At 39.9% G+C, this 22527-nt stretch overlaps 1 protein-coding gene across 4 annotated transcripts; it reads right to left on the bottom strand.

Moving 5' to 3' along the window:
- Nucleotides 1-671: 671 nt before the first annotated feature.
- On the bottom strand, nt 672-22307 carry SKIL (SKI like proto-oncogene). Of its 4 annotated transcripts, XM_072042358.1 has the most exons (9): nt 21715-22307; nt 20577-20648; nt 17889-18053; nt 15364-17000; nt 12372-12469; nt 10732-10970; nt 10268-10506; nt 9070-9294; nt 672-5893 (listed from the first exon to the last, which is right to left on the bottom strand). In XM_072042358.1, the coding sequence occupies exons 4-9, from the start codon at nt 16468-16470 to the stop codon at nt 5732-5734; spliced, it is 2070 nt and encodes a 689-aa protein (XP_071898459.1). In that variant the 5' UTR covers nt 16471-17000; nt 17889-18053; nt 20577-20648; nt 21715-22307; the 3' UTR covers nt 672-5731. The 4 variants fall into 4 exon arrangements, with proteins under 4 accessions (XP_071898459.1, XP_027320059.3, XP_027320058.3 ...); XM_027464258.3 differs by lacking the exons at nt 17889-18053; nt 20577-20648; nt 21715-22307 and adding an exon at nt 17302-17393; XM_027464257.3 differs by lacking the exons at nt 17889-18053; nt 20577-20648; nt 21715-22307 and adding an exon at nt 17202-17311.
- Nucleotides 22308-22527: the final 220 nt, after the last annotated feature.

The following is a 22527-nucleotide window of genomic DNA, read 5'->3' as shown; positions in this document are numbered from 1 at the left end:
CTCGTATTGTTCTTCTTGGAAGACATGATTGTGTTCAACAGATCACAGCACCATCTCCTAGATTTGAAACCACGTAATCCTGTGGGTTTTACAAAACCTGGGAACTCCTTAGAGCCACTGTAGGGCAGAGTTTCCATCAGCAGTAAATAAAAATATTTTTCAGCAAATAAAGTATAATTATCATTTCTGATTTTAAATGGTTATACATCGCGGCGTTTTGTATGGTGATGTGTGTTATTTTCTTCATTACTGATCTAATAAGGAGAGGTGTGAACAACTCAAACATTGCTGGAGCAGTTAAGTAGCAACAAAAGCTGTGCACCGGAGAACATGCCAAATACACAAGTGGTTGTATTTACACATACAAATACCAACTCTTTGTTGAGATACAGAGAAATGTTACTGTCGATATCTTCATGGAGCCCTACAAGGCTTAGGAAACGGACTCACTGTGAGGGAGACCTTGTAGGTTTTGCTAAAAATGCCCTTTATAAAGTGGGGAGCTGCTGCAGGCTGTGGGAGTTCTGCTAACAAAGCTTCAGTGGAATCAGGTCTTAATTTATTGTGATCAAAGCAAGGCAGATTGTCTTCTCTAAAAAAGCACCGTTGTTAAACACCTTCAGAAAGTCACATTTGTATCTCAGTGTACAAAAACATTACGGAGACAAGCGTTGTGACATTACAGTTTTTTATTTGTTTTTGAGTCCACAATCTGTACATGTATTTACATGGCATGAAAATGGATAACAGCACAAAATACAATTGAGGTATAAGCTAAGAGCACAGTATGTCATGTTTCAATAAATATAATTCAAAATTTGTAAACTAAGTGACCAGATAGAAGCCTCTTGTTTACTAAAACCATATAAAATATCTGTTAATCTCACGTGAGGTAGAGGACAGTTTTGTGTGTCATGTAATGCAACCACAGCAACGCTAGCAGTAAGACTGTACATCATTGGCAAAGTATTAAAAATCCTTGAATGCACTGATCGTTTTCACAGGCTTTTACTACGGTTTCGGAATAGTCATCCACCCTGTCGCCTTGAGCTAAACAGACTGGTGTTTTGCAACTACTTTCTGGAATTTCAGATAATCGTATTGGCATGTCAACATCAATAAATACTTCTGAGAGCAAGTAGGAAAACACAAAAACAGATTTTGTCCATCACAGAAAGCAACGTAACTGCAACAAAATATTTTAGACCAACTTTTTATTATTTCCTAGAATTATTTTAAATACAGTATAACTGTGCTTTCCTTTAAGTGAGGTATCTATATTCGAAGACAAAAAAAATCGATTGGTATTGTTACATATAATCAATTTTCCAAATACAAAATTTTAACCATTTGCTGTGCTTGATGAAGTGCTTAAAACTCATTTTTCAAGCATTTCCCAACTGAACCACTAACTCTGGAAAAAAAAAAATTAAGTAATGGCAAAAATCTAAATAATAGAGACACACAGTGAACTTGTCATGCGATTGGTAAGCAATGTCTGCTTTCACAAAAGCTAAAAAAAAAAAAAAGGATCTTTTTGAAATAGATGTGCAACAAATAGAAAATTCTACAAGCTTTCTGTAATGAAAACACTGATGAACACTTCTCTCACTACAAATGAGCAAAAAGATCAAAATTTGCAGCTTCTTGCTGCTTGCTGCTGACAGCTTCAATAAAACTACTGGTATAGTTCAAGCACAGATTAACAGGTAGGTGTCGTTATGTCAGTTGTTGACTTCACCATGTTATAGAAAACTCTGTTGTGTGGATCAATTACATGAATTAAGTGCAGAAAAAATACAAAGTTGTTATCTTTGCTGACAGTCAAAATATATACTCTACAAACAAGTGAATTCTAGGAAGCTGACCATGACAGCACTTCAAGGCCAACTTCACAACTAATGCTAGGAAAGTTTTCCAAAAATTTCTTAACACATTATAGCTATCCAACCCCCAGTATAAATCAAGAATGTATGAATAAACAGTTGTGACTTCTAAAATATGGACCAAGCCGTATTTTTTCAGGCCACTGGTAGCTTTATGCTCCCACTCCACTTTTCCTACTTCACTAATTGCATTATGCCTTTACTATATACAAATGGTTTTACACCTAGGCTATTAATATATTAAATATAGAATAAAATTAGTTGGAGGATGTGAAATGTAACTACATTCACCTAAGTTCTCAAGCTAAAATATATGCTTTACAAAAATTAAAACACAGACGGACTCAAGTTTGGAGATTTTAGATAAAATCTCTTTCGTCTAAGGACACATGGCTACACCATGAATGAGGGTACTTTCAGACCGGCAAAATTTCTCTCGATTCTTATATTCTCTTGCTCATCAGAGCACACAAAGCTTGTGAAAGTTCTTGTCAAAAAGCGTAGGAGCAATTTAGTTATTTCTGCCTGAATCCTACTTTGTTCTAAAAGGTGCACTAAGCAACTTTGATTTCAGTCTAGGTGTTTAATAACGAAGATTTAAAATTGCGAACAATTCCAGGATTTTCTTCCTAAAGACTTAATGTCACAACTATCTGAGAAAACAGCTTCCTGCCTAAATGGTCAGCAACCAAAACCTGAAGGCAGAACAAACAATAACACATAAAACGAGCATGCCATGGCTAAAAGCAGGTACCTAGTGACAGAATTCGTTTCTACCATTAGGTGTGCACTTAAGTGAAGGCCCTTAAGCGTTCAATCCAAGTTCCTGTATTGAGTTGTAAAATAAACCACTCAATATTAACTAGCATAAGGTAGTGAAAAAGGGTCAACATATATTTGTTCTGGAACTTGCATCATATTATTTACAATTTACTAAAAAACTATCTTTCAAAGACCGAACACACAAAATCTATGGCACATTTATGTATACATTATTACTTAAAATCAGTATAAAATTAAGTCTACACGTATGAAAATTATTTATGTTATGTTAAAGAACCTGAAAGTAGTATTTAAGAATTTTAAGAGGATTACAACAATTTAAAATGCATCCTAACTTCAGATTAACTAAATGGAATATTTACAAAGCTACTTTTTAAGTCATTTTAATAAATGCTCAATTAGCTTTTTCAGCCAGATGTTTTAGAAGTATTAGGAGACCTTACCTGCAGCTGGAATTGCTAAAACTGCTATAAACTGCTCAAGTTTTTGCAGCAGTGAAAATATTAGTACAAACTACGGCCACCAGCATTTTATTGGTCTACAGCAGGAGCCAGCGAGCCTGGGTAGCACGCGGTGGAAGCACTGCCCGAGGCACAGACCCCCGGCTGTACTGGTCTCCCACTGCAACCAGTGGCAAAATGGGAAATGGGAGCGGAAGTCACATAACACGGACAAGACCTGAATGAAGAGTGAATATACAGTACTCTGGTATAATAACCCCGTGAGGATGCCATACATTCGACAGCTAAGCTACAAACACTGCGTAAACTCCAGCCCTAACGCGTGGCCTTCTCTACACTGACAAGTGAACAAGTTTGGTTCAAAACACTGATACTGAAAAGCAGCTCCAAACAGCCTCTTTTGATCCTCTGATAATACCCAGAAGAAACCTCGTCATTCCCCATGATGGTGTTTTCCTATTTATCAATTCAGCTAATCCAAACTTCAAGCTGCAGCGCCCAATAATCACACTTTTACCAACATCCTTGCCCACTCCCCCTACAGCCATGTTCTTGGTGGTTATTAAAATAAAACATACAAGTGATCTTAAAGCAAGTGGTGAACACGCAAGCAGAATAATTTATAATCAGTACATTTCCTTCCAAACCATCACTAGGCTGTAAAGACAGTCTTTTATTCTTTTTTCAGTCGTAATTTGGAGATGGAGTTGAGGAAGAAGGGAAAAATGTAATCTGGGCCCTCTTTTCTGATTAACATTGCCAAAGTGTTTCATATTTTTTCACCTAACCTGCCTTAATTATCAGTGTAAATATGACACAGAGCCCATAGACAAAATTATATACAGCTATAAAAGAATCATTCTATGACTCCATGACATTTATTACCTAATTTTTCATTCAATTGAAAGATTTGTGCAATTTTATCTTTCTCTATGATACTCAATCCTATTATACCACTAACAGAGAGATAAGGAAGAACTAGAAGTTTTCAGTTTTACTAGTTCAGAATAAAAATCGATGCTAGTAGGTTTTTACTAGTGGTTTCACCAGTACTAACTGAATTATTATGAGAGTTATAAACCTAAGTACCTTAAAAAACGTAACAGGAGCTAAAGCACAGTTTAAAATTATGTAGTGAAATAACAAAACTGCTAAGACATCTCTAGTCATCGACATAATCAGCTAACACCTGTCAGCTATATCAAACTTTTTGGAAAGAAGTGCAAAGAAGTACTTCATCTTAATCTGTAGTCATGCATTGAATCTACCAGGCATCAGACTTCTGAAGTACTCAAGTAAATGTTATATATACATAAAACAGAAATTCTGTACAATTACACATTTTTAAATGTTATAGCTCAACGAACATGCTGTATTTCTTAATTCATGGCAACGTTACCATGCCATTCAAATGTAGAAACTATCAAAGTGATTTTCAAAGTGCCATATCTTAGAACTTGATTTTTCTAAGCAATTATCATTATGTCAGTTAAGGCCTGTTTTATGTGATGAAAGAAAAACCCACTAGTTAGCAAGAAGCTCAAAGCATGGAGGCTTGGGGTACCAAAGAAACCAATACTTTTTTTTTTTTTTATCTTCTTTCCTATTTATTTATTTTTTAATTTCCTTTTTACATTTTTTTTTGTTTAACCTAGCTTTGAATGCTTCTAATGATGGGGCACCCACAACTTCTCTGGGCAACGTGTTCCAGTGTCTCATCATTAAAAAAATTCTCTTATATCTAAATCTACTTTCCCTCAGTTTTAAACCATTGCCCTTTCTCCTGTCACTACAAGCCTTCACAAACAGTCTGCTTTACCTGCAGTACAAAAGACAATAAAAAAAAAAATGTGATTTTTATATTTTAGAAGATTTCATTTTTGATGCTTTTTTTTTTTAATTTACAAAAAAAAGCCTAATGTTTTCTTCTTCTAGCATAGTAACCAAATGATTACTGTAAAATGCTTCAGAGAGAATGAATTGTTAAATAGCACATATGGAAAAGATCAGCTTGATTTCACGTAACAAAATTATGGGAAAAACTCGTGCTGGCAAATCACTTCTGATAATCATCTATTGTCATGGTGATTTTGAGTATTACCTTTTGGATGAAAAGCTGCCTTTACTTTCTCCAATTAGAAAACACAAAATTCTCACTGAAACCCAAACTATTCTTGGCCTTGAAGAAATCAGAATTTTCAATTTTTTTATATATTTTTTTTTATAACTGGATGTGCAACTGATACTAAAATAAAGATCACCAACTATATTTTAACAGACAATGTTAAAAGGTATAGGGTCCTTAAGACTGCATTAGAAATCAACAGAAACTGGTCACTCTGAATCATAAGTTTCTTTTTTTTTTTTTTCAATAGTTTGAGAAACACCAGTACAAATAAATGCAGATTTTCATTAGTTAGGAAAATCTAAAAATGTATACCTGTCTATTTATTTATATATATGTATATCTTCATCTGGACTTGTCTGGCAAATAGAAATCTGTAGAGAATACTTTCTCTTATCACACAGAAACAGCTTACAATTCGTTAAAAAACAAAACACCCTGTTTGAAAGACACAGTCATGCTTCCTCTTTGAATTTCTATTTTCCTTTTCCATTTTTTGAAGATTTCAAGATCTGTAGCTTCAATTCTTTTATCATCATCTCTAACTTTTCCCTTGCCTCTCGTTCTTGCCTCAGTTCGTCTTGAAGCTCTTGTCTATCTGCCTCTGCATGATCCAATCTCTGTCTCAATTCTGCTAGCTGTAAAAGAGAAGACAGACATTTAATTTTAGCAAACGTATTTGTAAACGTCAATCATTCAAGAACCCACTGATGACCACCCTATGAATCAGATAGAAATATTTTTCACGATTATTTATCAGCTCATTTTCTACAGTTATCAAGAATTATGCTACACCTACTATACCAGTAGCAAATGACACCAATAAGGAAAGTTCCACAAACATCATATTATAATCAAAAAAATGGAAGACATTGATTTTTAAACACATATAAATTCTAGTTAGATGAACTGCCACATCAGCCCATATCAATAATATGTTACGGAAGACCGTGATAATGTCTGCATCAGATGTTTCACAAATTACAAAATAAATAGCACTTTTCCACTTCCCAAGTTAACTTCTCTCACCTGACAAAATATTATATTTTTTTTCCAAAGCCTTAATGCATTTTTAGAACATGCAAAAACTACCAACACTGCTTTTGACATTCTTTAGCATAAATGAAAGTGAAATGAGATGCAGAAAATCCTGAACATAACCGCATTTATGTGTGTTCAAATATAAACACAAGTCTATCCAGGATTTCTTGTGAAATATTTTGTGCTTCAATGCAGAAAATTTAATAAGTTTTTAATCTTTGGAGTACCATGAATGTGAAACTTGCCAGACCATCAGAAAGACTTAAGTAGACCAAATGATACCAGCCACTACTGAAAAAGGCATTTCTGTTATATATATATATATATATGAAACAAAATCATTTTTTAAAATTAACCACAGTTTGTTTAGAGAATCATGGAATATCCCAAGTTGAAAGGGACCCATAAGGATCATTGAGTCCAACTCCATACTTATATATGCATAAATACTGCACCTAGATTTAAATAATCAAGAAACTGATTTGAATTTATTGGGGTCGGTTCTTTCCAATCAAAACTTCTTTACAGTGAGATCTGGAAAAGTCTAAGGAATTTTTCAAGTGTGACCAAGTTCATGTCAAGTTGCCTACATGTATGCTACCCTCAGTTACAACAGGGAGACTAGAAACCAGTTATCTTGTCTACCACTGATTTACATGTTTGTTTCTTATGAAAAGACCTCACTGAATTTAAAAATAGATTCAGAAGCGGAGTGAATCTAAAAACTCCATCTGCATTTATGATGATGATGGGTATCTATCTAAATAATCGCTACATGTACATCTCACTGAAAAAAAAAAAAACAACAGAAACTGCTGTGCTGATTTCAGAGAAACATACTGCTCAATGGACATTGACCTTCACTTGTGTAATAAGAACCATTTAAACAGTTCTTAATATAATCAGAAATATTTTAGTAGTTCTTAGACAGCACTAGCCTACTAACACGAGTCCTCTGACTCCACTGCTTTGATTACGTAGACTGGTGCAGCACGGTAAAGCCCACTGCCTGCATGTCTCAGCACGTACTACATGAGCAGGTCTCTGGTTGAGCTCTGGTTTCCAGCTGTAACGTAAGGCTTCAGTACTGGTTATACTGCCCTGTTGTGATTGACAGGGTAAAGCAGCAATTAAACTAGGCAAGTCAACAAAGGAGTAAAAAAAAGGAGGAGAAAACACTTAGTACATCTTCAGGCAGGGCTGGATAGAAGAGCAAACATTTACCCAAATTCCAACCCCTCTATTTTCATTAATTTCATTTAATGTACAGAGAGTACAAATGTACTTCTCAGGCCACAGTTCTCAGAGAGAAAGGGGCAACTGGATTCAAGAAGACATCAGATTAAAGCTGCTTTCAATGCTGTATAGACAGCTCTGAGAAATTAACTGTTGCCAGGACCTCTGCTTAGCTCAGATGCTTCTGACAATTGCTTGGAACCTGGGGTCCAAAAAATAGATGTGGTAAATGAAGAAAAAGAGTCAAATGATATATTCCAGATAGTGAGACAACTAATAATCAAGAATACTTTCATGGAAGGAACATATTTAGTATTCTAACATCAAATGAAACAATTGATATACCTCCTTGGGGAACAATCTATGTTTTTTATCCTCTAAAGAACGTAAACTACACAAGCCATACAAAACACACCATACGTGATTATCTTCATAAATTAGAACATGTTGTTACTTGCAGTAATAGGGCTTGTACCAGATGTTTGGCAAATCAGACCTTAGTCAGAGAGGATTAGTTCTGGCAGCAAAGGCTAGGAATCTGTGGAGCGGGATGTCATGAAATTAAATTCATGAGAAGGATTTATGATGCTAGTCACTGCCCTACTCCCTAAAAATACCAAAACCAGTCTCTCAAGTACAGCCTGTTTCTTATTTTGAGACAATAAGAACAGATAGTATATAAAACTATGATCAAATGACCACAAAGTTTTACTGAGTTTATGTTTTGGATTTTGTTTGTTTTAAAAGACTATGTTTTCTGTGACTGCATGAAGTGCTTCAATACACATTTAATCATAACAGCAACGAATTTTGAAAAGGGACTTTCCAAGTCTGTCTTGGTCATGTAGTGGATTTTTCCTATTGCAATGACATGAATAACCTCCATCATAAAGAAGCAATAGTACAAGTCAAAAAGAAGGTAAAAGAAAAACCTCCATAGGTTATGATATTTGAACCCAAGAGACAGGAACAGGGGGAAAAATCCCCCAAAAATTTCCAAAAGAGAATTCTTGATCAAATACTTTGATAGAGCACAGAAGGGGTTTCATCAGATGGTGCAGAAGATGGTACCACCAAGGAACACAAAGAGCAGCAAGGTATGCTGCTAACCTGACGCAAAGGAAGTCAAGAGGTTTGGTACTTGCCTCTTCCTCCCTCCCAATAAAAAGAAGAAAAAGATTATCAGCTTAGCTTATTTCTGTAACTAAAATGATAATGTTTAATTCTGTAACATGGACAAGCCTACATGCATTAAAAACATTACTTATTTTAAATGAGAATACTGTAGACCTTATGTTCACGATTAATTATTTCCTCAGCAATATGACACAAGTATCTGAAAAGGGAACCATACAGCACCTGACAGATGAAGTGTTTCTGTAAGTTTCTCCCTCAGTTTCAGTCAAGGGACAAGGAAATAAACATGCTGTCATTGTCCCTTATTTTGGAGTTAGTCTATGGCATCAGAAGATATGGAGAAGACGAAACCTTACATTGGATGAGTGATAACTTTGCAATTTACTTAAACACTTCTCACCTGTGCAGCATATTCTGCTTCTTTGTCTTTTTCTAAATTGGTGTCACAGGTACACTTCTGCTTCATCACTTGGTCCAGTTTCTTCTCCAAGTCCCTCTGTTCAAAATAAAATTCTTCCATTCTTTGAGCATGCTCAGTTTGCAAAGATTCAAGTTCTTTTTGCAAATTCTGCTGTTCTTCAGTTAGTTCCTTCATAGCTTTAGAGTTGCTTAACATTTCCACTTCCTATGGAGACAGATCAGGATTACATACACCTTGGTTCTAACACCAGGGAAGCAAAACACCGATCTTGTAATTTAAATGTGTATCTAGAAACAACGAGGCCCAAAAGAGCACATTTACGTTAAGGTAACAATAGCCTGGTAATGGTACTTATTACTTATCAGTGCTGCCATGGAATTTTGTAGCAAGAGCTCCATTCAATATAATGACATTATTTATATTTTCAAGTACCCAGCGCTTCCAGAAACAGTTTGGCTTCTTTTTCTGTTAACATTAAAACCTTTTGAAAAATATACATATATATTTAAACTTCTCTCTAAGCTTTACCTCCAACAGCAGAACACCTTAAAAGCATCAGCACTGAGACCCTATCTGAGCTGACCAACTCTGAGCTTACTGTTAAAAAATATAGGTCTGGCTTATGAATGTAAGCAGCCAAGACAGTATTTACCTAAGTTAATATAGAAAATAGAAATGAGGCAAAATCACAAATGAACACCAATTTCTAATGTCATCCATTATTAAAAAGATCAATAAAATCCCCTAGAAACAAGATTTATCAAATAGAAATAGGAAGGTGGTATTCTTGTTACAAATGGCAGTGATAGCATCATTCCGAGGATATTGATGGATATTAGGATCCTTAAAATCCTAAATATTGAGAAATTTTTAGAGGACTTAAACTATATTTATATGTTTGGAAAACACTTGAAGGTAGTTTTCATGTGGATAAAATAAAAGGAGCTCCTTGAACACAGTAGTTACAAACTGAAAACACATCGATTATTAGTAAACTCCAACCTAATAAACGCACAGGACGTTAAATATTTGCTGTCTGGATTCAAGCTGGTGGAAAAGTATCTGTGTGTTCTGGTGCTTTTACATGAAAGTCACCTGTGAGATTGATTCTAGAACCAAAGATCTAACATTAGTTTTCTGTAGACAAACATTAAAGGCATTCAGACTGGCACTGTACCATTTGAAGCTGCTGCTTCCTCCGCAAAATAGTATTTAGTTTTTCCTGCTGTTTGATGTAGGTTTTCATTACTTCTTCCATGATCCTCCCCTTGTCATCTTCACAACTGATGTCTTTCATGAGAGTGGGGGACAAGGTTCTCACGTTACCTACTTCAACGCGTCTAGAGTCTCTAGTGCTTTTGGTAGAAATGCGCTCGGATTTTCCACCTCTTGCAGAATGAGTTGACACAGGTGGATCTATAGATAAAAGAAGAACACAGCCTAATAATCACAGGAAACTAAACTTAGAGTGGAAAAAAAAATGCAAAGGGGACTGAAGATTAAGAAAAGGTCAAAAGAATTTTTGGAAAACAGGAGTGGAAACAATCAGAAAATACTGGGTTGGTGTTGAGCTTTTCAAAATTATATGCTATAAAACTGAAAAGTTTTCAACAGAATTTTCTTTATAGTTTATCCACTCACCTAAACATTTATGCTGTTCCATGCTAGTTTTCAAGTCAATTTTTTCCTGTTCTTCAAGAGAAAGCTCTGGATACGAGGCAACTTTTTTGTGCTTTCCACTACTGAGCTTTTTCTCTGACTGTCCAGGTGAAGATTTAATTACTTCTGAAGTTTTGACTGCTGTTTTTGCAACGTCCTTGTATTGTGATGCAAGGGATACATTTGGGGCAACCACTTTATCACACATATAAAGGTAGTAACTGCAACAGTAGAACAGTACAATCAAGAATGAAAATGTGTAACAAATGATGAATGAGAGCAGTAAGTTTAATTTAATCTGATTTCAAACAGTAAAAGTTCCAATGAAAAATAAGCACATCCTTTCAAAATTTTTCCTGCACAAAAGAAATTAATGACCTACTTCATCTTTACTGACTAGATTATCTAGATAGAGTTTTACAGTCATCAAAAAACGGATTTTTCAAACATGACAGATTAAAAAAATCATACCAAACTCATTTGAAGTCTTCATTTAAATGCAAAGAGTGAAATTAGAGTGGCACCAGATCCAGACTCTAGCATTTTCATAATCCTCGTATTAGCAACGGAGAATGGCGGAAGGGATCAGTGTAGTGGGAATGAGCAAACTGCGCTTTAAACAGCGAAGCTGTGTACTGACAGTGCTGTGGCAAACCTGAGACCAGCATCAGACCACCTTTTTTCTCCACGTACATTTACAAATCTGTCTGGATTTCACATCTCCTGACTTCTAGCAAAAATTGTTTCTATTTCCTTAACCTAGCCACTCAGCTTTCATCTAGTACAGAAGGAAAAACTGCCAGATCTGTTAAGGTCAGTGCCCAGATAATTACTGTCATGACGTTGGAGTCAACACTGCTGCCTTCACCACTTTCCTTCCTCCTGGTTCTGAAGGGGCACCAATAGAAGCAGCCAACAGAGGAACCATCAGAAATTTCTACTATTCGTGTGTCTGCATGGAACTAGTGTGCATGTGTGTCGCTTTGATGCATGCTGCTTGTCCAAAGAGCCTGATCTCACCCGTACAAACTAAATGCATTGCCCCGCAGGGATGGAGGGTAAGAGGTACTTCAACAAAGGCTGTTTCTGTGGTTGATGCAGAATACAAAGTGCACACTATGTGAAGGACACGCACTTGGTTTCTAAAACCAGGAAACTAATCAACCAACAATTCAGCTGCAGTCATTGTTTCAGTGTGGGATAAAGTCTTCAGACAGTTTTTGCAAGTTTTTTTTTTTTTGAAAGCAAATTAAGTTGCACTCATGGTAAATAGGCCCTGTGCAGCTTTTCACAGACATGAGTTACATTACAACAGGAAAGATTAAAATTTAGCTTCTGCCATTTCTACTATGAGAAGGGAAACTGTAATTACATTTCAAATTTATTTCCTACTGAAGAACACTCATACATCACAACTCGAGTCCCGTACCAATAATTCTCTCATAAGCAGTTCATTAATATTTACACTAAGAAATTAATAAAAGTTAGGCTTCGATTATTCTTCCTAACACTTCAGGTTGCAAGTACATACTTCTTTTTCCACTTGAAGCCATCTTTAAATAGTTAAAAGAATTTAACCCATGCATACGATGCTCAGAGGTCTGCACAGGAAATTCAGTTACCTGGGATGGAAAAAGGAAGGTGGCTGAGGTTCAGCTTCTGCTTCTTGCTTTATAACGGGATACCACTGGGATAACTCTAGGCTCTGCTGTGAATCCACCTAAAGCGAAGAAAAATAAATAAATAAAGCCCAGTAAGTGTGCCTGTAATAGAGAGGCACACATTATTCACATTTTAATAAACACTTCTGAGTGGAATGGCACTTCATTAATACAGATAGACAGAGTTGGGCAGCAGCAGACAAACTGGGGTACTGGAAAGCAGACAGCCTTTGGCAGAGGTACAGGGTGATGCAAGCACCAGAATTTTCTTCCATCTCCAATTTCCCATTATGGGTAAAGGAGCAATGAAACTGAAAGAAAATCTCTTTACAAACCTACATAAAAGCTCTGCTGAGAACTCTGCCAGGGACATGCTACGAGTGCTTGAGAGAGGCAGAAAGAGGATTTCATACTTCCAAGGCTTGTATGAGCCTCTACAATAAACTATCCACATCATAATACGCACTTGCCAGATGCTTTACTACAAAATGAAACACCAGAATGAAGTGCAAATGACTGGTGTTAGAGAGAAGACCACTAAAGGAAGTTGAGACCTTTTATTAGAAATCTGGGCAAGGCTGCTGCAGTTGAGTGGAGTAACAACTCCATTCCCTTCGCAGTAACAAACAAGATTACTCCGGCTGCATCAGAAAACATCAACTTAGAAAAACCTTCTGTGCGTTCCGTATTTAGGCAGCAAGTCTTGCCATTTGTCTCAAGAGGCATTTCTGGAGTTAACCACAGTGGTCACCTCGTGGCCTGAGAACCAAGGACAGTTTTAGTGCAGCAACCACCAGAACTGTGGCGACGCCAAGGGCTGTGCCGCGTGCACTTCCAAAGGCACTTCCACAGTGGGCAGGCAGGCGTGATGCCACGGAGCCCAGAACTCGCCAGAAAACAAGAAACTTGGTGGCAAATGCACAGCCTACAGCTTTCTTATTAGCACAAAACTGTGTGCAGGGGAGGGCCAACATTGGGCTACTGTTAAAATACTGAAAGCAAAAGTGTAAGTACGCTGGGAGGTGAGTAAGCTTGGAGTGAAATGCTAAGGAGAGAGGCAAGGCACACGATCTCATCTGGAATGTCCCAAAGACATTAGAAATTAGAAGGTTTAATTAGAAATGTATTATTACTACCTCCGAGCTTCTTCTTCTTGCTTTGGGTCTTATTTTACAGAAGCTTCCCCAGGACAAGGAAGCAGCGGCTGTGATCCCAACACTCCCCTATTAAACTCTTCTAACCTTTTGTACTTTCAAGATGAATATCCGCGAGGCCAAAAAAAAAGGCAAAAACCCTCCCCACCATTTTATCTTTGCTCAAGCTTTCAGAGTTTTTCTCCCACTCTGATTTCATGTGCTGCTTTAGAAGAAAGAACTATACAGGTGTGCAATGGGAGACTCCAGAAAGAGTTGTTTTTTTAAATATTTCTTTTGTAGCAGTCCAGTCCAAATGACTGCTACTGTTAACTTGAGCTATTTTTTCATCCGTATACAGGAAACTGAAAGATCTTGTGGTCAGAAATCTGCCACCATAAAGCAGGAAGCAAGCAGTATTGTAGGTGTGACTCTGGAAGGTTATTTCCACAGATGCATGTACTCCGAGACAGTTTATTACCTGTACTGGCACTGCAAGGACAAAGATTGTCACGACAGCCTTTATCAGACGACGAGCAGTCTCCTCGCTATGAGCTCACCTGTATCTCTAAGCACTTCAGCATGTGGAAGCAAGCCATATTGCAGACTTCCGTGGAAATGTTCTGATAAAATCCCTTACAGCAGGCTGGCACAGCTGGACAAATACTTGTTCCTGTCATAAGCCCTTCTGCAACACTACGTTTTGAGGAGCTTACACTGAAAGGTGTCAAATACCCTGCACACCTTTTTGGGCCCATTGATCCAGCCTGCTCTTGCTGCTGCTCCTTTGGAGTCCACAACCCAACAGGCAAAAGGGATCAATCAAACCAGCAGCCAGCGAGCAGACATTTAAATGACCAATAAACTAAAAAGAAACACAGCGCAGGGCAGGAACCATTTCAGAACATCTAAGTTTAAATTATGCACAATAAACTTGCATATTCTGCAAAGGCAAACATCTCTGATGGCATTCCCTGTACATTTCATTGTCATCTACTTGTTACTCTCTGCTCCCTACCAAATACCCTTTTAAAAACTTATTCCTTGAGCATGACGTGATTATTTCCCCAGCAACGTTCACCATGTATCTGGTGCTCGTCTTATTATTTAAACTGGGGAAAAAGCAGCTCTGTATTTTTGAGCCACACTGCAGACTTGCAGTGGTATTTTAGGAAAAAATACTATGTCTATTATTAACCATTGTCAAGATACCGGCCTACAGCTCATTACTTGGACAGCTTAAAACCCCCTCTTCTTTTGGCATATTTCTCTGTACCACTGGTTTAAACAGAAAGCTGAACAAGCTGGGCTTCTGAACAGCAACTTACTGATGCACCATTACCCTGCACACAGTCGTGGGATGGGTGGTTGGCAGGCTAGGTGGCCATACACCATGAGCGTGTGTGCTGGTGTAAACCTAACAAATGACAGAGAAATTCGCAACACTTGATTTTCAAGCTCCTTTCTGCTGTGCTCAGCTGCCACAAGGCATACTGCATAAAACGTACTCAAAGGTCAAAAGGGAGAATGAGTATTTCCGCAACAGTTCTGAACTTTCCAAAGACTGCCTATCTGAAAATGGAAAAAGGACCAACAAAACCAAACAGGCTTGAATGAAATTACTCAGGGCCCAAAGAGGAAAATTACAGCACCTGTTCATCAAAAATATATTTCCATGGTGAAGCCCTGTCACAGATTTAACTTGGGCTTGATTTGACAAGCGTTCCCATTTACAAAAGGCAAGTAACGTGCTTCCAAACAGCATATTTACGTGTGAGCAGAGAAAGATTCAGGAGTTCTACACGAGCAGGCCAACTTACTTTGGACCGAGTTCTTTTCTGGTTTTTCTCACTAAATTTCTCCTTCATTTCCTCCAAGAGATGCTTCAGCTCCCGCTCCTCTGATGTCCCTAAGTATTTTTGGTTAATGTGAAGGTAGCAATGCCACTTGGCTGACTCAAAGCCCCAGTGGCAGGTCCTCTTGTCGGGGGATCTATGCGAATGCATCACAAACGTCTGGGGTGAAAACATCCCGTAGCACTCCAGGCACTGGATGCAGGGGTCGTCCGGCGCAAGGTAGAACTGAGGTGCAAACAAACCCTGGCACTTGCCCAGGCATTCATGCTCTACTTCAAAGGCACTGCCAGTCTCTTTCAGTTGGGCCAAGGTGTTCTTACCGGGGAGAAAACTGCCATTTTGGGGAAAAGTGCGAGGGCGTAGTAAAGCATTGCATAGTCTCTGAGCATCAGTCAGTGTAATCAGCCCACAGGAGGGAGCGTTGAACGGAAGAATTCCCAAAACCTTGAGAATATGAAGCTGGTCAGAAGTGCACCTTGAGCAGTATATATACAGTTCATCACACACGGTATTAATCTGTTGCAAAGAAAAGTCTCGGAGAACCGAATTCAACACTTGAGGCAGGCAAAGTCTTTTTTCCCCTCCGACTTTGAAACAAGAGATGGATTCCCCCTCCAGCAGCGTCTGAGTGAGCTCGGTGGAACTGTCTGGAGGAATGAGCAGTGGACCAGACAGGATTTGTGGCGATGGAAGAGGCAAGAAGACAGTGGGAGACATACTTTCCTGGGAATAGCGTGCTGAAAAAGCTGCTGGTCCACCCAGGGAGCTCTGGCTGCTCAAGTGGAACTGTGCCAATGTGTGTTTCAGACCTGGATTTAAATTCAAAGGCTCAGAGATTGAAGTACTGTTTGGCTTGGCATTTTCCCCATCAGCCTCCATAGGAGTTTCATCATACTCGTCCAAGTTTTCCTTCTTTATTGTTGGCAATTTATTTATTACGACTCGCACTTGGCTGCTTACGTGCATTTCTGTCATTGCTTTTTTGAACGGGGGGCTCCCGTCCTCCTGCATCCCCGTCCTCTTCTGCTCCGAAACCAGACCCAGCGGGAAGTTTGTCTGAGGGCTTTCCATCGCTACACACCAGACCCTTTAATTAATTAAAGTCTCGAGCGTGCATTTTCCTGCTGGTTTATACAAAAAAATACAAAAAACAGGACAATCTGAAGCGATCTCGGTTACCTCCGGCACACCACGCTCTGCATTCCTGTCGGTACGAAGTTAACGCTTCAGCCTCCAACGGGAAAAAAACCGTGACCCATTTCGCGTGTAATACTACAAAATTAAGACTGGAGAGGTTAGACGATTAAGTTTTATAAATATTTGTTCGCTTCTCTTCCATAAAAACACGCCGCGATACGGGTTATTCCTCGCACCCCACCGCCGCTTCACACAATCGCCGGGAAGGGCGATTCGGCAGGCAGGGAGGCGGTGCGGGAGCGGCCATCCTCGGCCGCTTTCCCTTCAGAGAACACCCGGAGCCTCTCGGTGCTGAGGTACCAGAAGCCTCCCAGCCCTCAGCCGGCGCTCCCGGGGCCTGCTCCGCCGCGCTGCCAACTTCGGGGCTGTGCCGGGGGTCCCCTCCCCTCCCCTCCACACACGGCCTGCGGGGAGACACACGGAGGGGGTGCAATCAGCGTCAGCCGGGCCCCACCGGCAGCGTCCCGGTGCCGGTGCCCCCTCCCCGCTCCCCTCACGCCGCAAGGCCCCGAGGCTGCCGCCGCCGCCGCCGCTCCCCCCTCACCGCCTCAGCCTCGCCTCAGCCGCCCCCCCCCCCCCCCCATGCGCGCCCCCGCCTCCCTCACCCGGCGCCGCGGCGGCCCCGGCAGCCCGGGAGCGGAGCAGGCGCCGCGCACGCGCCGCCGCCCCCCTCCTCGCTCCCCTTCTCCCCCCCCCCGCCGTGACCTCACTGCGGAGACGGCGGCGGCGGCGGCGGCGACGCGCGGGCACGAACCCGCCGGGGGCGCGCACCGCCTCCTCCTTCCCCCCCCCTCCCCTCCCTCCTCCCCGTCTCCTCCCCGCCCACCGTCTGGGGCACGGCGGGAGCCGCCGCCGGCGCCTCACGTAAAGGGGGAAGGGAGGGTGCCCTGCCCCCTCCCCCCCCGGTGAAAAAAAAATTAAAAAAATGTGTAAAAGGAAAGGAAATAAAATGAAATGAAATGAAAAAAATGGTGTTTGGGTGTTTTCCGCGCGGTGTTCGCCTCAGCGCTTAGCGGCGGCAGCTCCCTGAGGGCCGGGCTGTGAGGGAAGGCAGAGCCGCGCTGAGGCGGCTGCTGGGGGCTCTGGGCACGGCCACCCCCGGGTTGGTGGCCCCGGGTAAGGCCACCCCCGGCATGGTCACCTCAGCCATGGTCCTCCTGAGCATGGAGACCCCGGGCCTGGCACACCAGGCCCCCCCTGTGCCCTCTGCGCCTCACTGTGAGCAGCCTCGGTCCTCTCCTTCCCTAGCACCAGGCTGGCAGGATGATCAGAGCGGGAGAAACAAAGCCTACCTTGCTGCTGAGGATCTGGGCACGCTTTAATCTTTGCCTTTGCACCTTTGATGCACTCAGGTTTCCTCAGGGCAGGCCGGGCTGAGGGGGGCTCCAGCCCCACAGCACAGCTTGGCAAGGCTCCTTTAGCTCTCCTTTAAAATACCACATCTGCAGCGCTTCCTTCTGATGATGGCAGAAAAATAGAGCTCCAGGATTGCTCTAAAGCATATAATTGTCCCTTATATGCATAAAAAGAAGCATAATCTCCTTTTCACATATTACAAACTACATATATTGCTTGTGCACTTATATACAAAGTATGGACTTCTCTGTTATCACTCCCCTTGGTGTGTGACACGATTTTGTTTGCAGGTTTTGCCCTTGAAGTTAACATCTGCAGGTAGAAAACATCTCACTGTATGCTTGCACATCACCTAGCGCAATCCTGGAGACACATGGTGCTTTATATTGCAAAAACAATAAATTGCTGGCAGTTTAAATAGTATTACAGGGTTTAGAGTAACTGTGTAAACAGCTGTGCCTGGGCTTTTAACAGTAACAGTGATCATAAAGACAATAATGGTTATATTTATTTTTTAAAGCCTAGGGAAAACCACTTGACCTTTCTATTGTTAAAGAATTTGGGTAGAGATGAAGGAACCATAAATCTGAAGCAGGACACAACCTCAGCTTTTATGCTCAGTGGAAGGTGGTGTAAGAAGAAGGATCATTGTTTTACTGTTGCCATATTGCAGAGCCCTCAGGCAGAAGCAAGGCTTTCCTACAAAATGAAGGGGTACCGAAAAGGAAATTTTGCTGAGGGATATAAAGTCCAAATTACTTGAAATTAAGTGTGCTGCCTCTTGGAGCTGCTTGAGGTAGACGTTTCATAGAATGCCTGTAGAAAAGCATTACGTCCCTTTTCATGGGCTAGAGAAAACAGAAAATGAAGGGAAAGTATAAATCCCTTCCATTCCACGTAGGCCAAAGTAAAGATAAAAGCTTCCTAAGAATTGAAACCAAGATTTAATCATGGGGAAGAACACAATTAATGGAGAAATTATTTTTCTTTTCCTTTAATACTCTACTATTTGGCCTTTTCCAACCTCATTTTGTTTCTCTATTTTTATTGTAGATCACTAAAGATTGACTCAGCCCTTCCTCCGGGAGCACTTATCATAATAGCTATTACCATTATGGGAAGCGCCTTTTCCTTCCCTACATTTACCCTACTACTTGCCAGACTCAGTCCTCTGTAGCAGCAGAATCGCAGCTGAAACGTCTGCACCTGAAAACATCAGCCTCTACGCACTCTGAGTTTCATGAACTGGAAGCTGATCAGGACTGATAACTTTGTACTTTCCAGCCACTTGACATGCACTGCAAATAAGATTTGTGTATTTAAGGAAGTTTCACAGATGTTGGTCCATAAAACTACTCTTAGCTCATCTTTGCATCTGACTGCACTTGATCTAATTTAGCAACGCACAGTAATTAATAAATACCAGTCATTCCACCTCAACATGCAGTTTGATACCTACGTTTGTTGTTTGTACATTTCAAAGCACAGAAGTGTTATAAATATGTTTAAATGAATTCTAACATTGTGCAGTGTGTAGTAAGCACCCTGGTACTTCTCATAAATGCTGTTCTTTAGCCTGCAGCAATGCAGAATTACATATGACTGTGCAAGCATTGGCTTTCTTTTTGGCTGCTACATCAAACACTGCTGCTACATCTGCAGCAGTTCCAGAATGGAAATGACAGAAAAGAGTAAAATTAATGATTCTGTAAAGGGATTTAATAAACATTGGTAATTTTCTCTGTTTAAACAGTACAAGAGATTCCAGCCTTACATGCAAACATGAACTGCTTTTGCCCAGGGTAGGGAGGATGCGTGTCACTGAGGGGGATACAAGCAAGCTGCATGTGGGTGGATATTACATCTTTTATTAGACCTGCCGATGTAGGAAGCTTAGGAATTCAGCATCATCATTTCATTTGGGTTTTAAAAGTTCTGCACATTTTCCATTTCAAATTGCAAATCCTGGTAACCATTGTGCTGTAATAATGTTGCTATAGAGTTACAGTAATTAGGCAACATAACAATGTTTCTAGGTAGAGGACTGTCTAAAGCACGTTAACTCCACCTACAACTTTTACCGTGGACTGTGCAGAACAGATCCAAAAGGAACTAAAACCTGAGTTACAAACACTTGCAAGATATAATCAACTGCAATAGCAGAGCATGGGAGGGATCTGGCTTTTATTGCTAACTGTTCTGAATTTTCAAATTCTTCGGAAGCTTACAAAATTAAAGTTTAAAGTTGTCTTAAAGCGTAATTCACAAATAGCACCCTCACTGCTAGGTTTCAACACCTTTGGTTTAAAACCGAGGCAGCCTGTACAGAGTTTTTGTCTTTAAAGTCAGCTCTAAGGAAGAACAGTTATTATTTTTAAAAAGTGATTTTTTCCTTTATAATTAAAAAGTGACTGCAGAAGTTTCATTTTTCAGTTAGAGTAAAAAGTGAGGCATATATAACATATGGTAAACCACAAGGCTTCCCAGAAAGTATATAATTTATTTCATACATCTCTAAAATACCACCAAGCAGGACACGTGCAAAAATACAGGCCTCCAAAATACCATAAATCAAAAAAGTATGTTTCAAAAAAGAACAGGTCCTGCCCTCCTCACACACATACCTCTTTTTGTTCCTTGCAGGCCACCTTTGGCAGTCTCTTGGGTTGATCCCTTGCACCTCTTCCACTCACGCACTAAGAAGAAGAGCAAGTGAGACAAACTAATCTGCATTTCTAAGTGCAAATAAAAATAAGTCCTCTAAACAACTGCGTATAAAATGAAGTGCCAAAGAACGTATTACAGCAAAATGAAATCATCTTTCAGTTGAGCTGGTTAATGCAGGCAAAAACTTGTTTGTCACACTGCTAAGCATGTAAAGAATTTTGCCACAGTTTAATGGATAAGATTTAAGTCGTGTATTTACAAACAAGCTTCTGTTCTGACAAAAGAAAAAAGCAGCATATTTTTTAAGAAGTGTTCCCATATAGTCTCTAAAGTTGCAAAAGAGGACAATTTAACACTGACCGGGGGAGGGAAGTGTTCTCTGTAAAAATGTGCATGCTACTGTCTTCAAAGAAAAAAAAAATCATTTTAGTGGCAATTTCAATGGTGAGTTGTAGTACTGAAGAGCACTTGATATACTTGTGAAACCTACTACAAGAGATTAATACAGACGAGATGCTGTATTAGAGAAACCCTATTGCACCTCATGTTGCACAACTCAAAAAGCTGATAGATTTTAGCGTGATCCACATCTTACAGAACAAGTTACTTTGAAAACAGTTATGAACAGATGCTGTATATAATAAAAATTGTGAACTACGACCTAGTTTCTGCATCTAAAATCACGGTCAAAATTTAGGTGTTTAGCTCAATGCTTCAGCACCCAACATAAAAGGGATCTAAGCTCAGCCACTTGGTTCAAGCTTAGAAGTCAAATGCCTGTACAACAGATTTCCAGTTCTATTTCTGTCTGAAAAAGCCCACCGCCCACAAAAGATAAACAGATCCAGGAGACGGATGCTTCCCTACCTTTAATCATCAATGATTAAATACATAACAGTCAGATCACACGTCAAGCATACCCCATAGATTCCTTTAACACAAGCAGAAAAAAAATAAAAATAATAAAAAAACACCCTAACTGAACTCCTCAAGAAAACACAAGACATGGTAAAATTTCCTTCTTTTGAAAGGGGCTCCAAGCCCCAACTCCCTCCTCTCAGGAAAACACCATGAATCATATTCAATTTCAAATACCTTTCTTGCTTAAATTGCCTTGAGAACATCCATCGAGGAGTGAGAATGCATGGTTAGCAGTTATCAAGCACATACAGCTGATGCAAGCTATTAATTTCTTCCATAGAGTGTCTTAACATAAACAATTGCTCAGACTGAGCAGAGAGCAGTTGGCCACCAAACTGAACAGAAACAAGAAGCATGCGTGGGGGAAGGTCAAGTATTTAAGATATGCAGCCATCTGTATGTAGCATTTGTTTAGGACTACTGCTACATGCTTCTACTAAGAAGCCAGGCTGCAAGAGAAAGTCTCTTTTAAAATGCTTTTTAAGATACACAGCAGGCATTAATATACAGATATAATAAAATGCTGCATCTGTAACAGGGTATGAGCAAAGTGCCCTTGCCACAGTGTCAGAAATCCGAGAATATGTGGGGAGCAGTGAAAGAAACAGAAGTCAGACGAAGATAAGTGCAATGATGACAGCATTGCTCTGAACTGCAAATCCCCAGCAGCTGAAACGTCTCAGAAGCTCCAGCTGGAAAAGGTCCTTGGTCAAACAAGCTAGAATTGCATTTTAAATTTTACTTGAAGGCTTTTTTTTTTGTATATGTACAGCTGACTGAAGCCTGTGTTAGTTTTGTTTCATCACTGGTGCTGGAAGGAAAGACAGAAGTGACACGGATGCTTTTCTCTGCAGAGTGTGATGAATATAAAGCTGCTGAAGCACTTTAGTGAGGAACCTGCATTCCAGTGTACAAGACATGTTTGGAAAATGCAGGCTAGCAGAGGTATATTGGATAGTTACAGGTCTTCCAAGGATCCCAAACAAA

This window comes from Anas platyrhynchos, chromosome 9 (assembly GCF_047663525.1).
Source record: "Anas platyrhynchos isolate ZD024472 breed Pekin duck chromosome 9, IASCAAS_PekinDuck_T2T, whole genome shotgun sequence".
Taxonomy (NCBI): Eukaryota; Metazoa; Chordata; class Aves; order Anseriformes; family Anatidae; genus Anas; species Anas platyrhynchos.
The sequence above is the reverse complement of the archived record's forward strand: the minus strand, read 5'-3'. Positions and strand labels throughout refer to the sequence as shown.

Coding starts and splice junctions, on each gene's coding strand:
- SKIL (XM_072042358.1), bottom strand. CDS start 16,470: ATGGAAAGCCCTCAGACAAACTTCCCGCTGGGTCTGGTTTCGGAGCAG. Junction 12,470..15,363: donor AGAAAAGAACTCGGTCCAAA/GTAAGTTGGCCT, acceptor TCTTCGCTTTAG/GTGGATTCACAGCAGAGCCT. Junction 5,894..9,069: donor AAGCAGAATATGCTGCACAG/GTGAGAAGTGTT, acceptor TCTCTTTTACAG/CTAGCAGAATTGAGACAGAG.